Consider the following 25,368-nt stretch of genomic DNA (forward strand, 5'->3'; position numbering starts at 1 on the left):
AGTAAGGAGCAACACACCAGGCAGGAAAGAGGAACTGCACGGGTTGTGACAGGTGCAGGGTGCTAGAATGAACACTAGGATTGGGCCTAAAGGTGGCCATACATCTGCGACGGATCGTCGCGATGCAGGGATGCGATCGGAAATTTCCGATCACCCATCGGGAAACTTCTGATCGCCCACCATCAATGTTCTGCGATCCGTCGCCAGATCGCAGACATTTTGTCATGCTAAATGATGGCAATTTGAAGATCGTGATCATTTTTTGATCACGATCGGCAAAATCAAACATTTTGGATTTCTGCGTTCCCACGATGCCGGGTTGCAGCATCGCGGGATCGCGGCAATCCATCGCAGATGTATGGGGTCCTTTACTGCAGTGTTCGGAACAGATAATCCCCCACTTCAGGACCAAGGCACGGCACTGTCAGGAATCGCAGCTCTTGCATCAGCCACTTCTCTCTACACAAATCATATACATATTTTAGCATAACATTTCTGTCTCACAGCACCGGGGCCATGAATGTACTTAATTGGCAGGTAACTTCATCTTTGCTGCAGAACATCTAATTTTGAACTATTTGCAAAGTGAATAGATAAGTAGACCTAGTTCTTATCAGCTTTGTGGTATTCCTTGTTTGTTTGTGCTAGGAAATTTATTACTAGCCATATTAGTGGGAGGGTATTGGAGGCTGATTGGAATAATTGCATACACATGGCAGCAATCACTATTTAAGTTTCATTGAAAGGCTGCAGGCCCTTGGGCTGTCTAGGGCATAAGTATTATAAGTGCATCATTTTAAAAGTGCACTTCACATTTCTTACCAAATTCGGCATTATACCAGCATTAAACCGAAGTTAAATAGAAGGAGACCATTCTAACTTCAAACCATTCTAAAAAAAGAACATAAAGACAAAGTATAATCAATAAATGTAAGTTCACAATCTCTTCACTACAAGCAACCGCTGCCTACATAACCTGGGCATTCATCACTGGACTCTATTACTACTTACACTTTACTTGCTAATATTTGTACTGACTCTCTCATTTCACAAACACCTCATATGGTGTATACACAGGGTCAGATTTGTCAGATGTGTCAGATGAACGATTTAAAAGATTTTACCAACGATTTGAACGATTTCTGACTGCAATAAAATGAATGGAATCGTCCAAGTCTGACTGCAAACACATCAGATGTCAGATATCGTTATCTGACCATCGGGAACGCGCATCGTTCATCGTTCAGACATGTCAGATATGTCAGATTTTCCTTCAGATATGAACGATGGAATGATTTTTTAAATAGTTATCGTTCAGATCAGGGCCAATTTCAGTTTATTTCTTAAGCTGCATACACACACAACGATTTTGTTACCAACGATTTTCTGTCAGATTATCTGTCAGATTTTTTAAAGTGTAATGAACGATTTTTTGAACTACAAACGATTTTTGTAACTTCCCTTAATGAAAATCGTTCAGTTGGTCAGTCAGAATGAACTACAAATGGTAACGCACGTGAACGATAATCGTTCATCGTTATAACTCAGAAACTGAACGTTTTTTTTCAACGATTGAACGATAACGATGTCGTAATAATTAAATCCTTCAAAAAATTGTTACACGTGTATGCACCTTTAGAAATAATCTCTTCCTACCTTTTTTCACTTCCTAGCCTGTCATCTCTCTTCTAATTTAGTTTCATTTAATATTCCATTTCTTTCCCATTAAATCTCCTAAAGAGCGTCCAGCTCTAAATCAGGCCCACTGTCCCTCTATCCTGTGCCCTCTGGAATGCCAGATCAGTATGTAATAAACTCGTTTCCACCCATGACCTTTTCATCTCAAAAAACATGCATCTCCTAGCCATTACTGAAACCTGGATTTCACCCTCTGACACCACTTCCCCTGCTGCTCTCTCCTCTGGGGGCCTCATCTTCTCTCACACCCCTTGGCCTGTGGGTCGCCAAGGTGGTGGTGTAGGGGTCCTTCTATCCCCCGGTTACTCCTACTAACTCCTGCCCTCTGAACCATCCGTTACTTTCTCTACATTTGAGGTTCATGCCATATGCCTCTTCCAACCAGTACACCTTAGAGTAGCTGTCATTTACCATCCCCTGTCCCTCCTTCCAAATTCATTGACAACTTTGCTTCCTGGCTCCCTCACTTTCTCTCCTCTGACCTTCCCTCTATTATCCTAGGTGACTTCAATATTCCTATTGATATCCCGACAGAAGCCTCTGCCTCCAAACTCCTTACCCTCACATCTTCATTTGGTCTCTCCCAATGGACCTCCTCACCTTCTCATGTGAGTGGGCATTCGCTTGACCTGGTCTTCACTCACCGTTGTGATATTTCTGATTACTCCAATTCCACATTCCTCCTCTCTGACAATCACCTTCTCTCTTTTAACCTATCCTATACAATACTTACCTTCTGCTCTGGACACTATTCACCCTTGCAGATTCACACTTCAACCCTGGCATTCCAAATGCACCAGATATTTGCAAAAGTGTTCACGAACTGCTGAGCGACAGTAGAGAAGATCACGCTCTAAGGCAGATTTTCTAAATTTCAAATTTATGCCCTCATCCTACAGTGATGCCCTTTCCCTCTCTAAACAGTCAAATTTCAAGAACCTCATCTCCACTCAGTCCTCAAATCCCCAGTGTCTTCACCACCTTCAACTCCTTCCTCCGCCCACCCCCTCTTTGCCTCCCCTCCTCACTCTCTACCCTTGGTTTTGTGACCTACTTTACATCTAAAATTGACTCCATACGTCAGGACATCATATCCCACCAGTCCCCCAGCTCTCCACATACTCCTTTCCCGGATCACCCCTCCCCTTCCATTTTACAGACTCTAACATTCTTCTCCCCGTTGTCTGGAGAGGAAGTCATGTCCCTCATCCGGTCCTCCCCCCTTCCACCTCCCCCCTTGACGTCTCCTCTGCTACCTCTCTCCTTCTGCCTGCTCCCATTTTGCCCACCTCCTCAATCTCTCCCTATCATCAGGCACTATCCCGGCTGCATTCAAACATGCCCTTGTCACCCCCATTCTTAAAAAAACCTACCCGTGATACTAACACTCTCTCAAACTATAGTCCCATCTCTTTCCTCCCTTTTGCCTCCAAGCTCCTTGAGCGTGTTGTTTACAACCGCCTTACCACCTTTCTTTCCTCCCACTCCCTCCTTGACCCTTTTCAGTCTGGCTTCCATTCTCTCCACTCCACTGAAACTGCCCTCACAAAAGTCAGCAATGACCTCCTTGCTGCTAAATTCTAGGGCCACTACTCTCTACTCATTCTCCTTGACCTCTCTGCTGCTTTCGACACTGTGGACCACCCTCTACTTCTGCAAATCCTTCACTCCCTTGGTCTACATGACACTGCCCTCTCCTGGCTATCCTCCTGCCTCTCCTGACCGATCCTTCTCTGTCTCCTCTCATGACTCCTCTTCCCCCCACAGCCTCTTACAGTAGATGTTCCCCAAGGTTCTGTTCTTGGACCTCTCCTTTTCTCACTTTATACGTGCTCACTAGGTGAACTCATCAGCTCTTTTGACCTCCAATATCATCTCTATGCTGATGATACTCAGATTTACCTTTCCTCCCCTGACCTCTCCCCCTCTCTACTCACTCATATCTCCAACTGTCTCTCTGCCATCTCTTCCTGGATGTCCCAGCGATTTCTTAAACTTAATATGTCTAAGACTGAGCTGATCATTTTCCCACCCCCCAACATAACCACACTTCCCACCATTTCTTTATCAATTGATGGCACAACTATCTCCTCTAGCCTCAAAGTGCGCTGTCTTGGAGTTATCCTGGACTCCTCCCTCTCCTTTAAACCACATATCCAGAATCTCTCGCAGTCCTGTCATTTTCATCTTCAAAAATATTTCCATGATTAGACCCTTTCTCACCCAGCATGCCACTAAAATCCTCATACACTCATTGGTCATCTCCAGATTGGACTACTGTAACCTCCTCCGATCTGGCCTCCCCAACTCCCTTCTCTCCCCTCTCCAGTCTATCCTCAATGCTGCTGCTCAGCTCATCTTCCTATCAAAATGCTCTGCATCTGCCTCCCCTCTTCTACAAGCTCTCCACTGGCTCCCCTTCCCTTTCAGAACCCAATTTAAGGTTATCACACTCACTTACAAAGCCCTCACCCAATCCCCTCCCATTTACATCTCGGATCTCATCTCCCTTCTCTCTCCTGTCCGCCCTCTTCGTTCAACAAATGCACGCCACCTCTCATGCCAATTGATTACTTTCTCCCACTCCCGTCTCCAAGATTTTGCCCACGCTGCTCCCCACCTTTGGATCTCTCTCCCTCTTCCCATCACACTCTCCACCTCTCTACAATCCTTCAAACAGGCTCTCAAAACCCACAATTTCATCAAAGCCTTCCAGCTATCATCTTAACTTGCTGCTACATACTCCTTCCTCCCTGCCTACCCCATCTGTGTCACACCTGTTTGTCTGTCCCACCCCTTTATTATTGTTATTATTATTATCCTTTATTTATATGGCGCCACAAAGGTTCCGCAGCGCCTTACACAGTACATAAATGAGCACACAAGAAAAACAGTTAATAGTAATACAAAACAATGCAGGACAAGTACATGGTTATAAACATAGCTGCATAACACAAGCAGCAGGACATGAGCAACCAGGTGCTAGGTGCCGTTGTGGGGAGTTAGGAGTAAATTATACTATAAGTAGGGGGAGGAGAAGCACGTGAGGTTAGAATGTAAGCTCTTATGAGCAGGGTCCTCTACCCTCTTGTGCTTCTCCTAATTCTACTTCCATCTACTTCTTACTCCCCACTAGGGCACCTAACACTTGGTTGCTTTGCTCTGTTGCTTATCTGGGTTTTATGGTTGCGAATGTAGCAATGTATATTATCCATGTCCTGTATTGTATTGTACTGTAAGTCAACCTATTTGCCTATGTACTTTGTAAGGCACTGCGGAACACTTGTGGCGCCATATAAATAAATGATGATAATAATAATAATAATAATGTGCTTCTGCCAAGGGCCGATGTGAAGTTTTTGTGTTTACCCTGTGTTTGCATGGGTTAACTTTCCTACCGATGCTCCCACTGTCCGATAAACATACTTGTAGGTAAATTGACTCCTGTAAAACATTAACCCCAGTGTGTGATTTCATGTTATATGGAATTTAGAGGGTAAGCTCTAATCAGACTGGGCAAATTAAACATTATCTATAAAACAGTGTGTAATATGCAGGCGCTATATAAATAAAAATGCAAATATGTACAATGAAATAAAATCATCTACTACATGGAGGACATATGTTTCAGATTTTTTTTTAAGAAAATGTTATTTTTGATTTCCCACCTGATTAAGAAACTTCTTTTTGACACAATTGATTCCTCCTATGAAGACCATGTTGGGCATCACCGGCTTTGGGTAATCAAAGACAAAGTCGATTCTCATCAGCCAGATGGCTGCATGGCCAAGAATTTCCAGGAGGTTGATCTCTCTCTGTAGGAATTCGGAGGCCAGAAGCTGGTAAGGATTGTAAACAGAATCACACAGGAAATACAAGAATGCGTCGAACAGGAGATTCTTCAGCCGTTGAGGAAAAGTCATTCGATCGGTCAAACTTGTCAACATCCGTGGGATGTAAGATAATGGCAATGGGCATTTAGAGGCTTTAGAATCCAGGTGGCAAGGTATGCCACGCAAGAAGAAAACAGAGGGTACAGATAGGTGCTCTGCAAGTATTTGACCACAGGGGATCATAGGATCCGTGAAGACAACATCAAAATTCAATTCTTCCAGGGACTGTATTAACGGAGTATTGTTCAACATTTGTACACAAGTGTTTAACATTAGGGTTGCTGCTTCATTCATCTTCTCGTGGATCTTTAAAAATTTCTGCAGAAAAGGTCTTTCAGTGAAAAGCTCCCTTACAAAAGATGAGAAATGATTCTGTAGATGTTCCATGGAGTAGGACACAGGGTAGAACTTCACCTCACAGTCTTCAGAAGTCTGAAGATGCAGATTGCTTTCTGGTGCAACCACTACAACTTGGTGTCCTTTCTGCCTCAATAAAGTCACCACAGGGCGCATGCTAAGCCAGTGACTGCCATCTGTAGGCACAATGAGAATTTTACCACCCTCAGCAAATGTTACATGGCTAAAAGTAAATAACACAAACGTAACCGTAAAATATAAGGAAAGATGTGCGCTAGCCATGTCCTCAGGCTGCAGAATACAACCTATATGCAAACTGCCTTTGCAGATCTGTACTGTCAAATATATAACAGTCTCCACTACGTCACTGAGCTATAACCTAGGACTTTGCGCTGAGAAGGTGAAGCTATATACTGCACATATTGGTTTTAAAGGGCAAATGTCATATTAGTTTACATTACGAGCCTTGCAACCTTTGAGATCATTCCCGTACTCAGCACATTTACATGTGGCTGATTAGGGAGTCAGGTGAATGTATATAGATATTTCAGCTTTCAATCTGTGGGCCTGATTCAGTAGCGATCACTAATGCGAACGCAGCTGCGATTTCGCACGGAACGCATCTGCAAAAAAAAGAAAAAGGGTTTCAGATTTCGAGGCAGAAGGGGAGGGAAAAACTTGAGAGTTAAAACTCTAAGAAACATAATTCCCAAAATATATTTATAACCTTTCCTCAAGAATTCTGACCAACAATGAGATATCACTCCTAAGCAAAGGTTTTAAATTTGCACCCACCTCATCCCCGATTATCTTTAATCTATTTGTGGACCTTAACAGATTTATCAGATCAGTATGTAGAGAAAAGGTATTTTCCCAAAACAAAGTTTAGAAAAAAGAGGGGAAGAAGCTTTACCCGTTATGTGGACTCAGGAGGTGGACCTGCTCTAGATACTCTTATGGAACTGTGGGAAGAAAATCAGTCAGACCCCCCCTCCCCTCCAACAAATACAATCTATATTTGACATTAAGAACAAAGGTACATTTAAATTAAAGTCAGAATGATTTTCAAATTAAGTATAAGAGCAACAATGTAGAAAGTTTTTATGAAACTAAATTGGAAGATTTCAAACACATGTGCGCTCAAATGGAATTTTAAGCCGAGCAGGAAATCCAATCTCAACAAATGGGAGAAAAAGGCTCCCCCGCAACCTTATGAAAGACACTTCAATAATCATTAAGGAAGCTGACAAAGGGGGGGGGGGAGCACTTGTTATTCAGAATAAATCAGAATACATACATGAAGCACTGAGACAACTAAATAATACGTCATTTTATACCAAATTAGCCTCTGGCCCTGCCCCTGGATTTCTCATAGAGTTACACACCCTTCTTAATAGTGCAGTCATGAAGAGTATTTTTATAAAAGAGGAATTCCAGTTTCTTTACTCCCCTTTTCCCACCACTGCAATTTCCTACCATCTTGCAAAAATACACAAGTCCTTCACATCACCCTATAATTTTAGGTATAAACTCTTTTACTTCCAATTTGTCTTTCTATGTGGACTCATTCTTACAACCTCGTGTGCTTACTCTAAGGACATACACAAAGGATACCGCACATTTTTCTACAACTTATCAAAAATATAAAGTGGAAACACAGTTATGCTTTTCATACGCTAGATGGACTATATACAAATATTCCACAAGATCTTGGTATTCAAGTGATCAAAAGACGATTAGCCCTAGAAGGTGACCTTTCTGTAACACATAGAACTTTCCTTGTCTAATCTATTTCCTACATTTGGAGTCAGAAATGTTTTCCTTTTTTTCAGGTGTCATGTATTTACAAGTAATGGGTACAGCCATGGGGACCAGGTTCACGCCGAGGTATGCCAACTTATACATGGGTGAGGTCAAACACCACTATGTGTGGGCGGGCAGCTTCGGCGTCAATCTGGTCCTCAATGGCCACCACATTGATTTATTTGTCATTAGCAATACGGACCACAAAAACCACTTGATTTTGATTTCCCTTTTAAATTACAACACTTATCATTTGACTCTTTTCCCCAACAATGCATCAACTTTCTGAACTTGACTTTAAAGATAACAATATTTGTATATCAAATTATTCCAAAGAAGAGGGAACCAATACCTACTTACACTTCAGAAGTGCCCACTATCCCCCCTGGAAATGCAATATTCCAAAATGGACAATTTTTTCATTTGAGGAGGAATTGTTCAGCGTTGGGCACTTTTGAAACACAAGCTAAGACTATGATTGACTTCTTTCATTCACGGGGCTATGTAGACTGTTTGGTTACCAAAGCATTTGAGGATACCAGACAACTGGATAGAGAATCATTAATAAGCTGGAGAACTAATAGACAACAGGATTTGAGGGAGAAAGAGAGAGAACTAGCCTTTGTAGCCACTTTCAATAGTCATTGTCAGGAAATCAAACAAATTATCTGTAAAACATTTTATAACATTTTAAAGCAGGATAGTATTTTGGGATATCTTATTCCCTCTAAACCTCATGTCATTTTTAGAAAAAATAAATCTCTTAAGAATTTGCTAGCACCAAAGTCATATGAAGACTATAAAAACTGGAGAGGTGGACACGGGATTGGTCTTTTGGCTGCCCTCTAGACCTTTGGGCTTCTATAAATGTGGAGGAAACATGTGCACTACATACAAGCCACCATGCAGTAAATGAAACCTCTAATATATCCAAAATGGAAAAAGCCTATGAGATAAGAAGTTTCATTAATTGCAATTCCAGATTTGTAATATATTTATTGATTTGCGAATGTGACCTAAAATACATAGGCAGAACAATAAAGACACTAAAATCTCGATTTATGGAGCACCATAGAAATATTCTAAATAGAGTTCAAAATCACAGTATTTCTAGGCGAGTCTCATAATGGTGACCCTAAATCACTGACATTTATAGGGATTGAAAAACTTCCAGCTACCAAACGAGGCGGAGATCAAATTAGAACTTTGTGTAAACAAGAGACGTTTTGGATGTTCAAAATGGATTCATTATATCCAAATGGCTTAAACGAGACAGTTGAACTTAACTTATACCCCTTTCACATCGCAATTGGCGTGTCGTATCCGGAATTTGTACACGTGTCCATCCCAGGTGCGACCCATCTGAGACCCCTTTCAAACTGGCGGCCCGACCTGGCAATAATGCCGGGTCGATGACGTCACCGCCATCGGTGCTAAGCCACCGCTTGGAGATAAGATCATCTCCAAGTACCAGGTCTCTCTATTCAGTGAACGAGACCCAGGTCGTCTCAACCCGGGTTACCCATTCATACCGCACCGCAATTCGGGTTGAACTGTTGTTCAACTATGCTTGTTACCAGAGTTCAAATGCCGGTAATGGGGCATTTCAACTGGGCCCTTTCACACTGCACAGTAACCCGGGTAGAGATATATAATTGCTATATACTTTTTTTGCATATGGCACAGCACTGCCTGTTCTGTCACACAGCAACTATATATGAGCAACAGTGTCTTATTGTAGTTAGTATATTGTACAACTTGCAAATTATCCATATCAATATATGGTGCATGGCCTACTTATTTATTTATATATTTATTAACAGTTATCTATATAGCACACACATATTCTGCAGTGCTTAACAGAGAATATTTGGCCAGTGGAGCTTACAATCTATATCCCCTATCACATGTACACACACACACACACACACTAGGGTTATTTTTTGTTGGGAGTCATTCAAACTACCTGTATATTTTTGAAGTGTGGGAGGAAACCGGAGCACCCGAAGGAAACCCACGTAAGCACAGGGAGAGCATACAAACTCCACACAGGTAGGGCCTTGGTGGGAATCGAATCAGTGCTGTGAGGCAGTAATGCTAACCATTACACAGTCTGTGCTGCCTAGGCCTAAAAGATGTACAATAAATAGTAGGGTCCCCTTTATTTTAGGGGTGTAGATCACTGATGCACACTAGGTGTTACCAGTGAGTTGTGTGTGAGCGGATCTCTCACCCTTACCTGGTGGTCAGAAGAAAGGAAACGGACTTCTGCTTTTTTGGAGATGTGGTTGCAGTATGATACTATTGCAGGCTGCTAATACCCACAAACAACCACAATGAGAGAGCCTGAGGAAGGAGGACAGTGCAGGGGCAGGGGAATAGGACCGGCTGTGATGCTACTGCCGGTAGTGTGTGATGACCCACAATGAACTACTGGTGAGCAGTCCTGGCCAGAGTTTCCAACCCGAAGTGAAGAAGAAGGGAAGGCCGGCAGAGTCACACAGGTCACTTGCACAATGTAGCGCAGGGAGAGAGTGTGTGTGTTTCAGCTTGTAGGTCGATCCTGAAACAGAAGTAACTGGGTCTTAGTAGGAGCTGGTAATGTGTGCAGCAGTAACGGTAGTCACCGCAGTACTGGCAACAGGGTGATGGTCAGCAAAGGAATGCCACGGCTTATCCTAGTGTTACTGCATCAGTGCAGACACCACTGGCACCGTGCTGCCTCCGGGGGGGGGGGGGGGGGGGGGGGGGAGGGCATGGTAAACGATTGTTTCGCTGGTGGAGCTTTACCAGTGCTTCGGGTTATACCTTCCCCTCCCTCCAGTATCAGCAATAGGCTATCTCTAGAGAGATACAGATAATCTCTTACTTCCAGATAGTCAGAATCATGGCACGAAACTGTCAGGAGTCATAACCCCTAGAGCAATGGTCGCCAACCTTAATTGGGGTGTGAGCTACTCGAGACAAATTAAACCTCCTGAAGAGCTATTAAAATGATAGAAACAAAAAAAAAAAAAAGGCTAATAAACCGAACAATGAAAATGAAAAAAAAAATGTTTCATAGAAAACTACAGTGCATGTAATTAATACAGTGATATTGTTGCAATTTGTAAATAAAGTTTAAGAACGGGCACATTTCACTGTTAATTACCGGCTCAAAGGAGATAAGGACCTGATTCAGACTCGGTCGCTAAGTTGCGCTCTCTCGCTCTGAGCGATTTTCGCCCATCTGCGCATGCGTATATTTTGCAGTGCGCGTGCGCAAACCAGTCTTTGCGATCTGTTTTTGGTTGCTCGTAAGCCACTATCAGGCCGCTAATTTGAGTGACATATAGTGCCGTTTGTGGGTAGTAACTGGGGAAGGTGCTTGTAAACGGGGGAGTGGTGTTGCGGACGCAGGCATGTCAGGCCGCCAAAAAGCTGTTTAAATGGCGTGCATAATTAGCAAAGTAGCGTCATTGTTCACGTCACCTGTATGTATTTCAGGCCGCACTGATCGCTGGGCTTGCGGCGGGTTAAGGCAACCTCAAGGCTGTGAGCAGCTCCGATGGCTCTCGATGGTCCCGATTAATCCCACGTGTGTTGCGAGTGGCAAGGGGGCGTCTTTATACACTTGCGAGCGCACTTTGCCGTAGCTCGCTATAACATAGTGGGCGTCCTAACGCGACGCAGTGCGTGCACTTCATTTAAATATCCGGCCCCTTTTTGCCAGCGAGCGCCACAACTTGCGGGTCTGAATAATCTCCTAAGTGCGGTAGAGGAGCAAAAGATATAGACAGGGCTGCTGTGTTATTTTCTTCAAGAGGGCTGGGCAGGAGTCACTCGCAGTGTTTATCACGTATTGTGCAGCTCCACCCCTGCCCTAGTTGCAGTGGGTAGAACCTTGGGGAAGCACGTAAGGTGATCGTAGTGGCTATGGCAATCACTTGACTCGCTTCCCCATGGCCTGACTTGGCAGTACTGCAGCTAGGCAACCTACCCTCCTAGTTGACATGGCAGTACTGCAGCTAGGAGAGCTACCAAAATGAACACTGCGAGCTACCAGTAGCACGCGAGCTACGGGTTGGAAACCACTGCCCTAGATCAACCAGTTAGACTCTCTACACATATATAGCTGCTTCTGCCAAGGGCACTACCGATGTGAAGTATTTGTTTGGACTGTGGCCCTGATTTTAGAACGGCCTCCTGGCTGCTCGTATAGCTGTGGGTGACCACCCACAGCTATACCGAGCGGCCAGGAAGATGGGCTTGTGACGAGACCCTTGTGGTAGGGTCTCGTTACCGCAAGCCCCAGAGAGATTTCAGCTCTAACAGAGCCGAAATCTCTCCCACTGACATCACTCGTGATGTCAGTGGGGCCGGCCCCAAACGGAGGCGTTCACATGGGAACGCCTCCGTTTGGGCAGCCACTCCCCGGCCCGTCCACCAAAGGGGGCGTGCTGTCACTCAACATCGACAGCATGCCCCCTTTGGTACGAGACCCGTAGCGACGGATTGCCCGTCGCTATCCGGGTCTCGCGCATGTGCACGATGGAGCCGGCTCCGTCGTGCGCATGCGCTCTGGGCCACCATCGACCCGGTTGCGAGAGCTCAGTGCTTGCGACCGGGTCTGAATCAGGCCCAGTGGTTGCATGGGTTTTCTACAAATGCTCCCTCAGGGGCTGATTCAGAGTTGGGATTAGAGAGATCTCTCTCTCAACTGATCATCTTGGTGAAACCATGCTGCACTGCAGGTGTGGCAGATTTAAAATGTGCAGAGAGATTTAGATTTGGGAGGGACATGTCCAAACTGACATCTAAAGTGCAGTGTAATAATAAAGCTGTGCAGTATTTGTGAGCTACATGCAAAAGCAGCCAGTATTTACACTACATTCAAAAAAATTTATGTATTTACACCCCTTGCATTGCAACATGGTTTGCCCAGGTACACAGTTAAGTGCTAATTCTCACTCTGGGCCTGATTCAGACCCACTCTTGAGCGCTGAGCGCTCGCAAGCGGGTCGATGTTGCCCAAGTGCGCATGCGCACGATGGAGGGAGCTCCGTCGTGCGCATGCGTGAGACCCGAATAGCGATGGCCAAGCCGTCGCTATGGGTCTCGCACCAAAGGGGGCGTGCTGCCGATGGTGAGTGACAGCACGCCCTCTTTGGTGGGCGTGCTGGGGGCGTGGCTGCCCAGACGGAGGCATCCCCATGGGAACACCTACCGTCTGGGGCCGGCCCCACTGACATCACCAGTGATGTCAGTGGGAGTGCTTTTGGCTCTGATAGAGCCAAAAGCACTCCAGGGTTTGCGGCAGACAAGACCCTACCGCTAGGGTCTCGTTGCAAGCCCGATGGTTGCGATGGTCTTGACCATCGCGACCATCTTTTTGGCCGCTCGCATAAGCTGTGGGTGGTCACCCACAGCTATGCGAGCGGCCAGGAGGCCGCTCCAATATTAGGTAGGACGGCCCTGATTCAGAGCGAGCGCTCTTGTCAGAGCGTCTGGCTCTGAATCAGACCCTCTATTCCCAACTCTGAATCAGGCCCTCAGTCTGATAAACATACCTGTAGGTTAAACAAAAAGGAAAAATATCCCAGGTGCAAAACACACAGAGCAGCTGCCAAAGAGAATGTGACCCTACAATCAGAGAAAGTACAAGAAGAAAAAAAGCGTAATGCTCAGGTAACAGTGGGCCTGATTCAGACCCGCTCGCGAGCGCTCAGTGTTCACAAGCGGGTCGATGTTGCCCTAGTGCGCATGCGCATGATGGAGGGAGCTCCGTCGTGTGCATGCGCGAGACGTGTCGAAGCTGGATAACTGGCTGAGACAAGATCAGTTTAAAATTGAAGCGTGCGCAACGCCATCTTGCGAATGGCAGCTAGACTCCATTTTAGAAACAAGAATCGGCAAGACGCCATTTTGCGACCAGCGTCACTTTAAGTTACAACTCACGAGCTAAGAACAGATGGCAATGTTTTTGATAATCTACCAAGGGCAACTAGAAGAACAGCCTGTGAGAAAAAGTAAATAGAATAGACAATGCACCAGAAACTGTGAGTGCTTTACATACAAATTGGGAATCCCTGTATGTAGATAAGTATAGTTGTGGCAATTGTAATATAACCCAGGCATTGATCTACACAATTGAATGTGTCTGAATCCTAAACAGGTTTTAGCCCCACACCCAGACAGAATGGCCCCAGCTTCACAGCTGGAGGTAACACATTTATACTGCAGTCTGAAACTGTGAGTGAGGAATGATATGTGTGTGTGTATGTATGTACATGTATATATATATATAAATATGATAAGTCCATCATAGATGGAATCTCATGTATAAACACCGCACATTACGCACAATTGAGCTGCTAACATGACGCCCATTAGCAAACGCACAATATCCTGCATGCGAATGCTCTTTATTAGCATCATGCGATTGCATCTTTCACCATTTCACATACACACATTACTACGCACAATTGCGCTGTTAACTAATCGCATATTAGCGAATGCTTAAGATCCTGTATGAAAACGCTGGTTGTTAGCTTCATGCGCATGCATCTGCCCCAAGTTAACTAGCATCCTTATATCAAACCCCGCATACTCACCCATTACATATTCTCACATAAGGTTTAATAAGCTTTAAAGTATAAGATTTAAGTTGGTTCAGTTAGTTTCAATGCTGTGAAATAAAGATATTTGATAACTAAGGTTTTATACATGCTAAGAGAGCCGTGTTTGGTTTCGTACTGATGCGTACTCTTTCAACAGAATTCCGGTATTATCGGTGTGGAGATCGCATCATGCATTCTCAACTTATGGACCGCAGAGACTACAAGCAACAAAATGTATATTTTATGAACAACTGTTAGGATGCAGCATGGGGGTGGGAGGGAAGAGACCCCCAGTTGTTAGAGGCTGGGTGGGTCTATTTGAACCAGCCTGTTAAACGCTCTGTAACAGATGCTTCTCCCCTGGGAACCAATGATATCAGCAACAAACTTCTCTATTGTCCTGTCTATTCTGGGGGGGTATAAATATGTGTGCTCAAACACTGGGTCTTTAGTCTTCTTGCTGAACGCTGAGGAATGAGGGGTTTCTTGCTGATGCCTAACATCTGGACCAGAGCGCATGCATATGTATACTGTACTTGGGGTATGTATAATTCTTTTGTATAATTAATTGTGTCTGAATCAATAGCGTGTAACTGACTGTACTTTTTACTTGAATAATACTTTGTGCTTCGGAACCACATGTTCCAAGTCTGGAGTCTTTTATTTACTGTATGACTGCGTACGCAAATTGAGCGTCATCCTTAGAGGTTTATAGGTAGGATTTTAGAAGGTACAGGCAGGGGTATATAGAGGTTCAATTTAAATATCGTCAGATGCGAATAGCGACGGCCAAGCCGTCGCTTTGGGTCTCGCACCAAAGGGGGCGTGCTGTCGATGGTGAGTGACAGCACGCCCCCTTTGGTGGGCGTGCCGGGGGCGTGGCTGCCCAGACGGAGGCATTCCCATGGGAACACCTACCGTCTGGGGCCGGCCCCACTGACATCACTAGTGATGTCAGTGGGAGTGCTTTTGGCTCTGATAGAGCCAAAAGCACTCCAGGGTTTGCGACAGACGAGACCCTACCGCAAGGGTCTCGTTGCAAGCCCGATGGTCGCGATGGTCTTGACGATCGCGACCATCTTTTTGGCCGCTCGCATAAGCTGTGGGTGGTCACCCACATCTATGCGAGCGGCCAGGAGGCCGCTCCAATAACAGATAGGACTGCCCTGATTCAGAGCGAGCGCTCTTGTCAGAGCGTCCGGCTCTGAATCAGGCCCTGTATGCAATTATAGGTAGATAATCAAAAAAATTATAATGGTTAACTTGGGTGTACAAAACATTTATTGTACTGTACATATAAAAAAAAAAACATAAAATGCTTAAAAAAAAAAAAACCTGTATAAATGCTGGTTTAAGCTCACGTACCAAATAAACAGCAAGATCACAATTCATAAGCCACAACTAATGATACTAGATAAAGCAATAAACTGACACTCTAGCACTGGGGTGGGGAAACTTTTTCCTGCCGATGGCCATTTTCATATATATAACATTATTTGTGGGCCTGCTGCAGGCCATGCCCCCTCCGTGTTACGTCACAATCGCCGGTGATTACAGCAATGCCCGGAGCATCCTGAAGATGGGGAGCTTAAGGGCAGCGATGTGACTGTCTGAAGCATAATAAAAACAATACAGGTGGAACTGCTGCATAGATACTGACTGCAGGGTGCCTTTCTAGGCCAGATAAGGCTAGCAGAAAAAAACTCAGAGGGCCAGACCAAATGATTCCGGGGGCCTTATGCAGCCCCCCGGCCTGAGGTTCCCCATCCCTGCTCTGGCAGTTTAGTATCCAATAATGTGACTAAATGGTAACATTTAAAAACTAAAGCCTACTTGACAAGGAAGCCTCTAATAGGTTATTTAAGTCCTGTCTGTATGGTGCGGATTACAAAAAAGGGCACAAAAAATTGTGTCACCTGTATTTAAAATGAATGAATATTAGTTCACACAGAATACATCTGCTAGAATATTACCTTTAATGAGGTCGCCGACTTAATGATATAATCTGTATAGAATATTTTTGTGGGTGTGGTAAGTATTACCGGCAGACGCATGGCCGGCGGTTCAAATACCAACAGCGGCTGCCCGGCAAGGGTGGAAATCCCGATCGTCCTAAGGTAAGTATCGCTAAGCAAATTCCCTACACTAACCCTAACCCTCCCTTAGGGATGCCTAACCCTAACCTCCCCCCCAAGTGCCTAACCCTAATCTCCCCCTCTAAGTGCCTAAACCTAACCCCCCCTTCCCCGCTGCCTAAACCTAAGTCTCCCGGGGGGGTGCCTAACCCTAACCCTCCCTTCCCCTAGCCTAACCCTAAGTCCCCCTCGGGAGCCCTAAACCTAACCCTCCCCCCCCCATGCGCCTGCCGGCGCCCGGCTTACCTTCGTTCGGTATGCCGGGCGTCGGTCTTCCGGCATCTGGTTAATGATAGACGTCGAGTTTTCGACGCCTGTCATTAGTACCAAGCCGGGATTACAGTGTCTGGAAGCCGGCGGTCGGGATTTAGACCTTAAGCTTCTGGACTACTTCCCTATTTTTATAATAGTGCTGTCTTCCAATTCATACCCCTTTCAGACAGAAAACCAAATTACCGGGTTAAACATTTCAACCTGGTAATTTGTGATTAACATGGGTCCTTTTTCTGTCTGAAAGGGTCAACCCGGGTCTAAATTCCCAGGACTTCGACCCAGGAATTTACCATGGTCGGAGACACGGGAATTTAGACCCGGACTGACCCTTTCAGACAGAAGAAATACCTATGTAAATCAGCAAATTACCGGGTTTAAATATTTGACCCGGTAATTTGCTCTTCTGTCTGAAGGGGGGTACAGGCAGGCAATGGCAAAACAAACCGGTACACAAATGCGGGTAAAATCCGGGTTTTTTTACATTTTCTGTTTGAAAGTGGTATTAGGGATAAATGACTCCCAGTGGTGTTTGTTTAGAGGATGGTGAGTTGGCAGTAATGGCAGGTTATGGTGTTTACAGAGCTGCCACTGCAAATGAATGACAATAGTGGTGCCGTGAACCACCTCCAGACCAACACACACAGGTGAACAGAGATCAATGGAAAGGAGTAGCAAGTGCAGCCGCCATCAACAGCACAACGGGCAGGGGCAGGTAAAGCAGAGCAACGTAATGCAGTCACCGCTTCTGCTACCTATGTGCCCCGCAGTTAGACAACAAGAGGGGATAAAAACTTACATAAACAGGATAATTAGGCTTGTCATCCCCACATCCATCAGACTTGTAGCAATGAATCCGTCTCCAACTGTGGATAACTGCAAGCAGCTGAGCGTCCCAGCACACTACTACTAACGCGTTTCTCTGCCGTTGCAGTTTCATCAGAGGGCTGGTAGTGGTCACCATACCCTGTGTTTCCTGCCTATTCACCACCTTCTAAACAAGCAGGATTAAGTGTACACCTCTGGGAGTCATTTATCCCTAAATTGGAATACAGTACTATTACAATAAAGGAGATCTCCTATTTGCCGGAGCATATCTATAATGGGTACATGGTGTGCAGTGCACATGGGCCCCTGGGTCCACAGCGCACACCCTGGCACCCATATTATCTAATACTTACCTCTCCGAGGTCCCACGTTGGGTGTCTCAGCCCTGCATAAAGCACAGGGAAAAAAGGGCGCCGTGGCCATTTTCCAGCATTTTGCGCGCGCCCAGTAAGGAATTCGCTGGAAAAATGGCACGACCTGCGCATGCACAGGAGACTCTGGGCACAGACAAGTGCCCAGAGTCTACTGCTGCTGCGGTCACCAGTCAGCCACGTCAGTCTGCTGCCAGCAGCCGGAGAGAGAGGAGGGGGCCCTGGAAGGGAAATGCACACAGGCCCCCTCCTCTCTAATATGCCCCAGCCTCTACGGATTATAACATCAAGTCGCCGACCTCATTGAAGGTAATATCATCCATACACTATAATATAATATAGGCGAGGAGCCTTGAGGACCGCGTTTGGGAACCTCTGTATTAGAGGCTTCCTAGTCTAGCAGGTTTTAGTCTTTGTTATAAATTAGTCACTTTATTAGATACTAAAGAGTTTCAGTTTGTTACATTATAGTTTTATATACACAATGTTTTTGCTTATGAGTTGTGATACTGCTATTTTATATGTGAGCTTAAACCAGCATTTATACAGCATTTTTTAAGCCTTTTATGGTTTTTTATATGTACAATAAATATTTTATATTCCCAAACTGACCATTTTAATTTTTATGTTTATCTTCCTCATTCATTGCATATTGTTGTTACCTGAGCATTGTGCTGCTTTTATACTTGTAGGTTAATTGGCTTGTGCCAACATTAAACCCAGTGTGTGGTTTTTATGTGGTAGGAAATGTAGATGGTAAACTCTAATCAGTCAGAGAACAATTAAACATTCTCTGTAAAGCATTGTGTAATATGCAGGCATTACATAAATAAAAGGGTGTGATATGATTTATCACCGGACGTGAGCCCGGCGGTTGTTATCCTGACACCAGCATGCCAAAGACTGCGGATACCAGCGGAGATAAGTAAGCTTTCTAACCCTCCCCACTCCCTCCCCTAGCCCTAACACTCTGTGGGATGCCTAACCCTAACCTCCCACCCTAGTGCCTAACCCTAACCTCCCCCAAGGGGTGTCTAAACCTAACCCCCCTCCCCACACCCTAAAACTGACCCTCTCGGGGGAGTGCCTAAACCTAACCTCCCCTGGGGGTACCTAACCCTAACACCCCCCTAGCCTGTCCCTAACCTTCCCGGGGGATGCCTAACCCTAAGTCTCTCCAGTAGCCCCTAAACCTAACCCGCCCCCCGCGGCTGTCAGCTCACAATGCCCGGCTTACCTTTGTTCGGTATGCCGGGCGTTGGGAATTTGGTGGGTGGATAATGATAGGCGTCGGGATTTCGACTCCTATCATCAGTACTTTGCCGGGATTTCCAAGTCGGGAAGCCGGCGGTCAGCATTTCGACCGCCAGCTTCTTGACTACCTCCCAAATAAAAAGTTAATATGTCCTACAACATGGATTACAACAAAAAAGTTTATATGTCCTACAGCATATGTCTTAGATTACAAAACAAAAGTGTTAATTTAGATTTCCCACCTGATTAAGAAACTTCTGTTTGACACAATTGATTCCTCCTATGAAGACCATGTTGGGCATCACCGGCCTCGGGTAATCAAAGACAAAGTCGATTCTCATCAGCCAGATGGCTGCATGGCCGAGAATCTCCTGCAAATTGACCTCTCTCTGTAGTAATTCGAAGGCCAGCAGCTGGTAAGGAGCATAAACAGAATCACACAGGAAATACGAGACTGCGTCAAACAGGACATTCATCAGCCGTTGAGGAAAAGTCATTCGATCGGTCAAACTTGTCAACGTCTGTGGAATGTAAGATAATGGCAATGGGCATTTAGAGGCTTTATAATCTAGGTTGCAAGGTAGGCCACGCAGGAAGAAAACAGAGGGTACAGATAGGTGCTCTGCAAGTATTTGACCACAGGGGATCATAGGATCTGTGAAGAGAACATCAAAGTTCAATTCTTCCAGGGACTGTATTAACGCAGTATTGTTCAACATTCGTGCACAAGAGTTTAACAGTAGGGTTCCTGCTTCACTCATCTTCTCGTGGATCTTTAACAGTTTCTGCAGAACAGGTCTTTCAGTGAAAAGCTCCCTTGCAAAAGATGAGTGATATTTCTGTAGATGTTCCAAGGAGTAGGACACAGGGTAGAACTTCACCTCACAGTCTTCAGCGGTCTGAAGATGGACATTGACGTCTGGTGCAACCACTACAACTTGGTGTCCTTTCTGCCTCAATAAAGTCACCACAGGGCGCATACTAAGCCAGTGACTGCCATCTATAGGCACAACGAGAATTTTACCACCCTCAGCAATTGCTACATGGCTAAAAGTAAATAACACAAACGTAACCGTAAAATATAAGGAAAGATGTGCGCTAGCCATGTCCTCAGGCTGCAGAATACAACCTATCTGCAAACTGCCTTTGGAGATCTGTACTGACAGATATATGACAGTCTCCACTATGTCACTGAGCAATAACCTAGGACTTTGCGCTGAGTAGGAGGAGCTATGTACTACACGTGTTGGCTTTAAGGGGCAAATGTCAAATTAGTTAACATAACAACCCTTGCAATCTTTGAGATCATTCCCGTATTAAGAGCACATTTACATGGGGCTGATTAGGGAGTCAGCTGAATGTAAATAGATATTTTAGCGTTCAATCTGCATCTGGCAATGGTGAGCACTATTCAATAAAGTGCATAGCGCAATATTGGTGATCAAGGCTTTATATTTGTAGCCATGTTTACAGTATGGCTAATATATATATATATATATACCTAGTAATCACGCACTCTGCTTATGATTATAGGAGGATGTGGTAATGATTTATTTAGTTATGTATAAATATTATTGATTCTTTATAATATGTTATAGTGTTATTAATTAATTTTATGTGGTCAAATGTTATGTTAGAGAAATGTATTTACTCTGTATTCATAGGGTAGAAGCCAGAGCAGGATAATTGAGCATCCAGGGTATGGGGTTAGTTTGCTTAGAAGCTGATAAATACTGTGTAAGGGGCATGAAGAACATGCTAGACTCAGCACGAGCCAGCTAAGCTAGGCTCGTGCTCTGAGCGGAAAGGAGGGAGGCTTGCGGCCCCTGAAGAAGGGGTATATAAGGAGGGAGCACTGGCACTAGCGCCAGACTGCGGTTCCCCCACGAGAGCACACACAGAGACTTGCCAGCACTGACTAGGTATTGGTCGGGAGTACCAGGTGATTGAAGCCAGAGTGGGCAGTACCACTACCTGAGGGACGTGGCAGTGGGCAGCGCTGGTTGGTGTTTCGGCGCTGCCGTCACAGGCAGTGTTGCCAACTCTGAAATGGAAAACAAGCAGCCTATAAGTAAAAAACAAGCCCAAACCAATCCTAATAAAAACAATAAACAAGCCCAATTTAGGGGGGTGTCTCTTTGTCCTCACTCTCTACCTGCCTAACTTCCTTTATTCCCCCTCTTCTCTAACCTAAATATGTTAGTGTATGCACAGCCGTATCTGCCTATATTGCTTTTCTCCCTCTACATCAGCCGCCTTATTTTTACCTCCTCCCTCTTTTCATACCTCATTCCCTTGCCAGTCTTCAGCTGGGTACACACTTGCCGATGTGTGTATCCAGAGATACGATGCCCGACCACGCAATATATATTGGGTGGTCGATACATACTGCACGATGTGGTGACCAAACATTCGATATGTCGGGCACCGGCTCCATCCACTATGCCGGCGTCGGCATCTGGGTCATTCCATCGGCCCTACATGCAGGCCTTTGGAATGACCCCGATGGACAACCCGCGGAAGTGTGCAGGGTCACGCATAGTGGGTACACACTGGCCAACAGAGCCGGCCCTAGCCAATTCGATGCCCTAGGCAAAATTTTGGCTGATGCCCCCTAGCATGTGTCAGCCTCTTTCCCCCCACCCCCAGCATGTCAGCCTCTTTCTCCCCCCAAGCCCCAGAGTGTGTCTCAGCCTTGCCTCCCCCCCAGCCCCAGTGCATGTCTCAGCCTTCCCCCCAGCCCCAGTGCGTGTCTCAGCCTTGCCTTCTACCCCCATCCCGAGTGTGTCTCAGCCTCCCCGCCCCAGAGTGTCTCAGCCTCCACGCCCCAGACTGTGTCTCAGCCTCCCCGCCCCAGAGTGTGTCTCAGCCTCCCCGCCCCAGAGTGTGTCTCAGCCTCCCCGCCCCAGAGTGTGTCTCAGCCTCCCCGCCCCAGAGTGTGTCTCAGCCTCCCCGCCCCAGAGTGTGTCTCAGCCTCCCCGCCCCAGAGTGTGTCTCAGCCTCCCCGCCCCAAAGTGTGTCTCAGCCTCCCTGCCCCAAAGTGTGTCTCAGCCTTGCATCCTCCCCATCCCATACCAGCGCAGCCACCACCACTTACCTTGGCTGCTTCTTCTCCATTGCTCCTCTCGATCCTCTCCTTCCAGCAGCCCGGCCCCTTGTTATGACATGGCGCGCATGACGTCACACGCCATGGCAGCCATGGGCCCCTGCACCATATCGGGCCCCGGTACAAGGCACCGGCTGCACCTCCGCTAGTTCTGCTCATTCTGACCAGTCAAAGTCACCTGACCGGCTGACAGGTGCGCTGCCAGGTCAGAGCGGAGCTCCGATCGTGGCAGTGGCGTGTGGGAGGCAGAGGCAGAGCCTTCAATGCCATTAGGCATTCAAGTCGCCCCTAGGCATTAGCTTATTATGCCTATGCCTAGGGGCGGCTCTGCTGGCCGATGTGGACGATATGTCGGCCCAATCAGCAGGATCAGGCGATATATCGTCTAGTGCAGGGATAGCCAACCTTGGTTCTCGAGAGCTACCAACAGTTCACATTTTGCAGATCACCCAACAGGTGCACAGGTGTAGTCATTACTCACTAAAGGCCCCCATACATCAGAGATTGATTGCAGCAATCGTGCAATTAGCAATCGATTGTGTATAAAAATCTTTCCCTTTTTCAATCGATTGGGGCAATATTGCAATCGATTGAAAAAGGGAAAGATTTTTTATACACAATCGATTGCAAATTGCATGATTGCTGCAATCAATCTCTGATGTATGGGGGCCTTAACCCATTTCAAAAGATCCACAGGTGAAGCTAATTATTTCACTTGTGATTCTGAGGAGACCTGGAAAATATGCACTGTTGGTAGCTCACAAGGACCACGGTTGGCTATCCCCAGGTCTAGTGTGTACCCACCTTTCCTTTATCTGACTCTTCTCCACAATTTTCTCACCCCTCTTCTTTACCTCCATCATTCATGTCACCTGTCTAATTCCATTATCCCCTCTTTTTAACAGCCTCAGTTATTTTATCCCACCCCCATATACCTGCCTCATTTCTATCATCTAGTTTTCCTCTCCTTCTAGCCTGCCCCCTCCAACTTCACCCTGTTCACTGGTTACTGCCCTCTATTCCCCAGACATAAACTTCCCCCCCTCCCTCAGTCACTACCAGTGCAAAACACACACACACACGCACGCACGCACGCACACACACTTACTTACTTAGCTCCAGAGGTGCCTCAGCAATACACAAAAAAAAACAAAAAACAAGCACCCTTAAAAAAAACAAGCCCAATCACAAGCAACAAGCAACTTGCAAAAAAAACAAGCCCAATTCCGCTTGTTATAAGCTTACTTGGCAATTATGGTCTCAGGGTCCCGGCAGAGGAAGCAGCGTCAGCTATGGGTTGCTCCAGAAGTCCAGGCTCCCATCCAGTGATAAGTGGGCTGTCTGATTGGAGGCAGGAGAAGGCATACCCGAAGGAGAGAGAGCTGCTGCAGCGACTGGGGTGCGGTTATCAGCTGTCATCCCTGTGTAACAGTTTAAGTGCTGGTGTACATGCAGTGCCTCTAAGAGGAGCTGCAAAGTGTCCTGCTGGAGCCAGCACAGAAAGTCATAACGCTGTCTACCTCACTGTAAGGCATCATTGTTCTTCAGCTTTGAGTAATAGAACTCCTGCACATGCTGAAGGACACTCCTTAGGCAGATTAGTTCTCCACATTAGCTTGATGTAAGCCAAGGAGGGGAAGTTATCCATCAGGAACTGGGCATAGCCATATTGTGGTGTGGGTTTTAACATCATACTCTTCAGCTCAGAATAGTGTTAAGGAAAGAGTTGGGGGAGCATATGTGCCAGCTAGTAAGGAGATGACAGGAAAGGAGTACAGAACAGGCAGCATAGCACACGGGTCTGCAGCTAATTACACATCAAAGAGGGAAAGTACTTCAGCCGCAGTATAAATCTCTAAGCTGTTATAGAGACCTGCAACTCTGTGACTATTTACAAGGGGATGTAGTTATGAGTACGCTGGTCTCAATCCCGACAACGTATTCCTGGCAAGGGATTTAACATAGGCATCAAAATAGCGATGCCTATGTTAATCCTCATGCCGGAACGACAACAGGACGTCGGACCAATCGTCCTGTGCTGGGGTAAGTATATACTTAGCTGGGGATGAGGGGGGTTAGGCTTAGGCACCTCCCGGGAGGATTAGGTTTAGGGAGCACCCCTTCTGCAATCCTGCAGATTATGGCCCTCATTCAGAGCCGTACGCTCTGAGCAGAGCGCACGCTCTGCATGAGGGCCGGGCTCCATTTTCATGGAGCGTCCTCCTGGACGCTCGTATAGCTGTGGGTCACCACCCACAGGCTATACGAGCGTGCATTTTGATGGCCGCGATGGTCGTGACCATCGCGACCATCAAAATTGCGAGCCGGAGCCTGCGGTTGAGGTTTTCAACCGCAAGCTCCGGAGTGATTTTGGCTCTATCAGAGCCAAAATCACTCCCACTGACATCACTAGTGATGTCAGTGGGCCGGCTTCTGACGGGAGGCGTTCCCGTGGGAACGCCCCCATCAGGGAGGCACGCCCCCGGCACGCCCACCAAAGGGGGCGTGCTGTCAATCAACATTGACAGCACGCCCCCTTTGATCGGACACAACGAGCGAAGGAAAGTCCTTCGCTCGTCGTGTCTGGCGCATGCGCACGACGGAGCTCCCTCCGTCGTGCGCATGCTCAGTGCAGACCATCGACCCACTTGCGAGCGGACAGCCGCTCGCGAGTGGGTCTGAATCAGGCCCTATGTGCTGCAGGTTTAAGTGAGAAGGAATTGGCTCGAGATGGGTTATGTGTGAGGTGTTATAATCCGCCTTGCACCCCAAGCCCACCATCACAGGTACAGGAGCCCCCTTGGGCTACCTTTTCTCAGGTCCTGGTCTCCATTGCGGGCCGCCTGATGGTCCCAGCTGTTTTTCCCCATATGTGGTTGCCTCAGCAGACCATCATTCCCTCTCAGGGTCTACCGCAGATTATGCAGACTCCTCCTGTACCACAGCAGACTGTCGTTCCCTTACAGGAGCTACCACAGGCTCTGCATCCACCATGGGTAGATGTGTTTTCTACTTCAGTGCAGAGCCTGGCGGCTTCCTCTACTGCCCTTCAGA

The 25,368-nt window shown here is 46.3% G+C and overlaps 1 protein-coding gene and 1 pseudogene across 1 annotated transcript; both read right to left on the bottom strand.

Annotated features, from left to right (window-relative positions):
• Nucleotides 1-5,328: 5,328 nt before the first annotated feature.
• On the bottom strand, nucleotides 5,329-6,267 carry LOC148519613 (UDP-glucuronosyltransferase 1A5 pseudogene; annotated as a pseudogene).
• Nucleotides 6,267-25,308, bottom strand: LOC148519614 (UDP-glucuronosyltransferase 1-2-like). Its single transcript, XM_088476415.1, has 5 exons — nucleotides 25,255-25,308; nucleotides 23,560-23,573; nucleotides 21,183-21,252; nucleotides 19,451-19,621; nucleotides 6,267-6,571 (listed from the first exon to the last, which is right to left on the bottom strand). Exons 1-5 carry the CDS (start codon nucleotides 25,306-25,308, stop codon nucleotides 6,521-6,523), a joined length of 360 nt encoding a protein of 119 aa, XP_088332541.1. The 3' UTR covers nucleotides 6,267-6,520.
• Between the last annotated feature and the right edge of the window lie 60 nt (nucleotides 25,309-25,368).

This window comes from Taudactylus pleione, unplaced genomic scaffold (assembly GCF_031769625.1).
Source record: "Taudactylus pleione unplaced genomic scaffold, aTauple2 ptg000188l, whole genome shotgun sequence".
In the NCBI taxonomy this organism is placed as follows: Eukaryota; Metazoa; Chordata; class Amphibia; order Anura; family Myobatrachidae; genus Taudactylus; species Taudactylus pleione.